This window comes from Pteropus vampyrus, unplaced genomic scaffold (assembly GCF_000151845.1).
Source record: "Pteropus vampyrus isolate Shadow unplaced genomic scaffold, Pvam_2.0 Scaffold3, whole genome shotgun sequence".
Lineage (NCBI taxonomy): Eukaryota > Metazoa > Chordata > Mammalia > Chiroptera > Pteropodidae > Pteropus > Pteropus vampyrus.
Genome location: NW_011888784.1, coordinates 22,087,806 through 22,092,913, shown reverse-complemented (window position 1 = coordinate 22,092,913; position 5,108 = coordinate 22,087,806). Strand labels below are relative to the sequence as shown.

Genomic DNA, 5,108 nt, shown 5'->3' with positions numbered 1-5,108 from the left:
AAATTGTTTGCCTATATTACATAATTGTCATGGTTTTTCCTTTTGACCCATAAAATCCAAAAAACTTGCTTTAAAAAATGTTAACTATTCCTGTCTTCTTTTATTGTTCCTATTTAGTTTTCATTTTTCTTTCTGAATCAGTAATGAATGTAATATTTCTGGTGTGAGTCTTTGAAGAGTATAACATAAATACTTGTTTTCAAATTTTTGCTTTTAAGAAAAAGATCAATTTAAAAGATGAAATTCTTATTTTGTTCCCCAAAATAATTTTACTAGATTCAGTCATGTGCCTGATTATCAAGAGTGGGAAAGAAAAATGTTCTCATGCCTTTGATCTTGCCTTGTGACTACTATTTCTGTCATGATGTATGGCTTTGCGTTAGAGAGACTTGATGTAATGTGCTCCAACTCCTTCATTGTCCCAGCTTGAGTGCTTGCCATGCCTTGGACTAGAATTCTTGAACATTATATTTTAAGACATCTTTCATGACTACTCTAAATCTATTATCCCTGTGATCTAAATTTCCACTATTGATTACTTTAATGGATCAATTAAATATATTAAATATTCATGAAGATGAATACAAAGAAGTTACCACCCCTTTATTATTGACCTGGCCCGCTTGTAAATAAGCTGAATAACATTCAAAGTTCATTTTGATTGAAAACTGGGAAAACACAGAAGCCATATTTTGTGTCATTACCACTGCCAAGAAGAAAATCAAGGTCATAACAGATTTTTCCTAGATTTTAGTAAGAGATTAATGTAGCTTAATCACACTCAACTTGCTTCTAGGTTAACTAATAAAAGGTGATAATTTTTCTTGAAAGTTACAAGTATAATCTGCATATACATGATTTTGAGAATAATTTAATACATTAACTTCAACTATATTCTAATGTAATTATATTGAATGTAAAGAAACGGATCCTTACAAGAAAGACCAAAATAACCCACAGGCTATGAGGTTGGTTTAACTTTTTCCTTTTCTTTTTGTTTAAACAAATGTGCACCACAATGGTTCAACAAGTAAGGCAAATGCCATGAATATGAAAGCTGTAGTTTGCAATATACCACATCTAGAACCCAGAGGTGAATTAGACAGAACTGGTAGTCATTCTAATTAAACAATCAGGTAACATCATGACAAGTTGGTTTGCAGCATTAAAACTGTCCATTTAAGTTTATTTTTTCTTAATGATCAGAGGTCCCACGTTGTCTCCAGTTTCTTCATTGTGTTTTATGTGAGCTCCATCACAGAATGGGAACTAGGAAGAGAAAGAGAATGTAAAATGTCTAATCGTAAAATTAGTATTATGTTTGGCAGATGAAGTTCAATTCACATATATCTCTTAATACAAAATTGCATTTCCATTTGTGACATTTGATTATGTTGAAAACCTTTTCCATGTTTATGTACTAGTTTCATGTCCTTTCTAGTGAATTAGCTATGTCCATTGCCTATTTGTAAGAGCTTAAGCTCATATTTAAAATCAATTTGTATATTATTCCTCTGTTGATCATCTTTGTAGCAATTTTCCCTCCAAACCTTTATGTTGCTCATTTTTTCATACCCTTAATTTTTCCACTTTCATACAAAGAGGCCAATGTTTCCCTTTCTAACATCTTTCATGGAGACTTCCTTTTTCTAGAGATGTAGATTTCCATTCCTTTTCATGATTTCACATTTTAGATATAACTGACATTTTGGTGTCCAGTAGGAGATAAAGGGACAAAACTAAAATATTAAGTGTTTCCCAGAATGTGCTCCAAAGTGCTGCAGTATATTCTGATATGGTTTCATTCTGTTTAAAAAACAAACATGGCTGTTTTGATTCACAACATACATTATTTTTAAGAGATCCTGTTATAAAAAACACTGTTTTAACTCAAAATCTCCCAAGCTGACTGAACCATGAACACTTAACTTTAATATCCATTATTATGGCATTCTATAGAGTACAATTTACAAAATGCTGTTCTAGATGTTGCTGCTTCAATACTATTAGAGGCTCTTGCTTCCAAAATTTACACATTTTCTTATAATTTTATCAACATAATTCTACATATAAAAATGCCTATTTATAGGTTCTATATTTTCATATTCATCAGCCCGCTCCACTGGGATAATTGTAAAATATGCCTAAAACTGGGCTAGTTTTCCTTCATATTACTCTTTATTAAACTTTTACTATTTATTCTTTCTATAACTTTATTAAACTTTACCTATTTATTCTTTCAGATAAACATAAGAATTTTTTTGGTAAGTCCTATTTTATTTCTCTTGGAGTTTTCATCCTCAGGTCTCATGCATGTTCTGACGAGATTTCTGCCTTATATGTTTTGTAGTTATTATAATTAGGTATATTTTCATACCTGACTACTTTTTCTGTCTCTGAGATCAATGATTTTGCAACTATAACCTTCCTACTGTCAAATGATAAAAATAATTCAACAATGTTTTAGATGCCTCCTCAGGATTTTACACTTAGAAGTTCTAATTATCAGTAAATTATTGTTTCCTTCTATAGTTTTTCTATTTCATGTTAAACGATGATAGCTAGCACCTTTGTTTTATTTTTGGTGTCTGGAATGTACGTACACTCTAGAATTAGAGCTTCATGTTTAGTATAAGGTACACTGTTGCTTGAAGGAGCCTATTTAGAAGAGTAAAGTAACAAGTCTTGGCCTTATGAGTAAAATCGCTTTATTACTTACAGTGAAGGAAGTATAATTTTATATACATGAAACTAGATAATGATGGCATATAATCTTAAACTTTGAGATTTAAAGTGTCTAGTCTAAGATTAAAATAATATTTGGTTGATGTCAAAGAAATTCAATTTTTAATTTTACTATCTGTATCTAATTCTGAGAGGCAGTAAGTTAGTTAAAAATTACAGAAAACTCAAGTTCTCAGCATATCTTATATTTCTAGGTATAAATTCTATCTTGGGGTAGATGGCAATATAAATGTAATGTATATAAAGTTTACAGTATTTCTTTTATTTTTAGGTCAATAATAATTCACAGTAAAAACAAGTCCTTGAACATGAACCCAAGCTTTCAAGTTTTTTTTTTTTTGACAAAGTTGATAAAAGAGGCCATAAAAAAAAAAATCAGGCTAAAACATATCCTACAGCAAAGAACAGGATTTCAAAGTGTCATATGTTTAATAAACACAGATCATTTTACAGTGAGAATAAAAGTTTACAGTATAAAAGACTCCATTTTTATAAACAGCCTACACAAAACATGTCACTGCAAAGTCTTATGCACACAGGTTATAAAATATATTTCTGGAAAATGAAATCTGTGTAAATTAAAAAGCCTCAAATAACTTACGATGTAGCATGTTTAACTTTTATTTCTTTTTTAATCTCATGTTAAAAATACTAGAAAACTATTTTTTCAAATTATATTTCTTCTATATATGGAATCAACAACAGGAGAGAAATCTATAGAGAAATTAAAAAAAATCTTTTAAAAGATTAAGAAAGCTATACATCAAAAATGAGAATGTACCTTTTATAACAATCTGGTTCTGCCTAAAAACTAAAAATTCACATTTCATCATGTTCTAAAAAGTACACAAGTAAAAAATATTTCTTTAAAAAGTAGTTAGTAGTAGTCCCTGGCTATTTGTTAACACAGTTTCATGCTTTTAAAGTGTCTAAACTTTTATGCATTTAAAATATAAACTAGGTATTAAAAATCATATTTTTCAGAGGCAGATACCTTTTAATAGTACTATTATCACTTAACCACAGGAATTGACTTAAGTCAGAATCATCTTCTAAATTTCATGTAAAGATTAAGTATTCTCATTATATTTATACATTAGGGATTTCTCATTTTAAGTTATGAAACAAACATTTTATTTTCAAACAATAGCGAAAATGAGTTATTTGAAGATGACGTTAACAATTTCTTAGGAATGCTTCGTACATGTCAATGGAATACATTTACTGAAATTACTTCATGATTCTTAATATAGTATAAATGAATGGTAATTATTTGGCATTAAAATTTAAATAGTGAAGAACTGGGGGAAAAATAGTGTAGATGACAGAAGCTCTGTTCAACTCTCTGGCAACCAAATCAAAGTTTTGACAGAAACAAGGAGCAAACAGCAAGGAAAAATCGCCTGTGATCTAGATGAACAAGCCATACGACTAGGATGAAATCTAAGAAATCACCCTGCAACAGCAGACAGGCGAGGACACGAGGCTGCCCGGTACCGAGCAGCTGAGTGGGATGGAGGTTGCAGCAGCAGCAGCTGCAGATGCCTCTTAACTGGGCCGTGTCTGTGAGCAGACCTGCTCACTTTGAGCATGAGTGCTGGTTCAGCTGCGCAGGGACTTACAGAGGGACACTGAGTTGTCAGAGTGAGGCCCCAGGGGAGATCGCTCTGTAGAGAAGTGAGGGCAGTATCCATTGTTCCCCTATTGAGCCACCCCCTTCCCAGTGTGCAGACACAGCCCCGCCATAGCGGAGACCTCATCAAACTGGATAACAGAGGTCGCTCCACCCAGAGGATTCCCAGAAACTCCACCTCCCCCAACTCATAGTCCCACCCAAACCACATCCAGGTGTATCCTTGGCAAATCAGGTGCTCCTTGCTGAGCAGTGCCTAGACTCACACTTGTGGCAGCTGGCCTCGGTTTCTGGTGGGGCCTTTGAGGCAACTATAAGCACAGCATCTGTGGATTGCTTACTGAATGGTGGCCCCAGAGGGGTAGAGGCTTGGGCTAAATTTGGCGTGCAGCTGAACCCCTCAGGACTGTGCCACTGGACACCTACTACACAAATCCACACTAATAAGATCAGGAGACTTAGGAGTTTTGCTTAGTACATAGAAACAGACAGAAAGGCAGCCAAAATGGGAAGACAAGGAAGCAGAAACCATATGAGAGAACAGAACAGAGATCCAGAAATAATGGAGCCAAGCAATCTAACAGATGCAGAGTTCAAAACTCTGGTTATAAAGATGTTCAATGAACTTAGGGGAAGTGTAGATGAATTCAGTGAGAACTTCAACAAAGAGATAAAAAACATAAAAATGGAAATTACAGAAGAAAACCAGTCAGAAATGAAGAACACATTA

At 33.3% G+C, this 5,108-nt stretch overlaps 1 protein-coding gene across 1 annotated transcript in view; it reads right to left on the bottom strand.

Annotated features, from left to right (window-relative positions):
• Positions 1 to 582: 582 nt before the first annotated feature.
• CISD1 (CDGSH iron sulfur domain 1) overlaps positions 583 to 5,108 on the bottom strand; it is a 21,268-nt gene continuing 16,742 nt past the window's right edge. Inside the window, exon 3 of the mRNA XM_011362121.2 lies at positions 583 to 1,269. Coding sequence (XP_011360423.1) covers positions 1,186 to 1,269 — 84 coding nt within the window. The 3' untranslated portion in view covers positions 583 to 1,185. The remainder of the gene's footprint in view (positions 1,270 to 5,108) is intronic.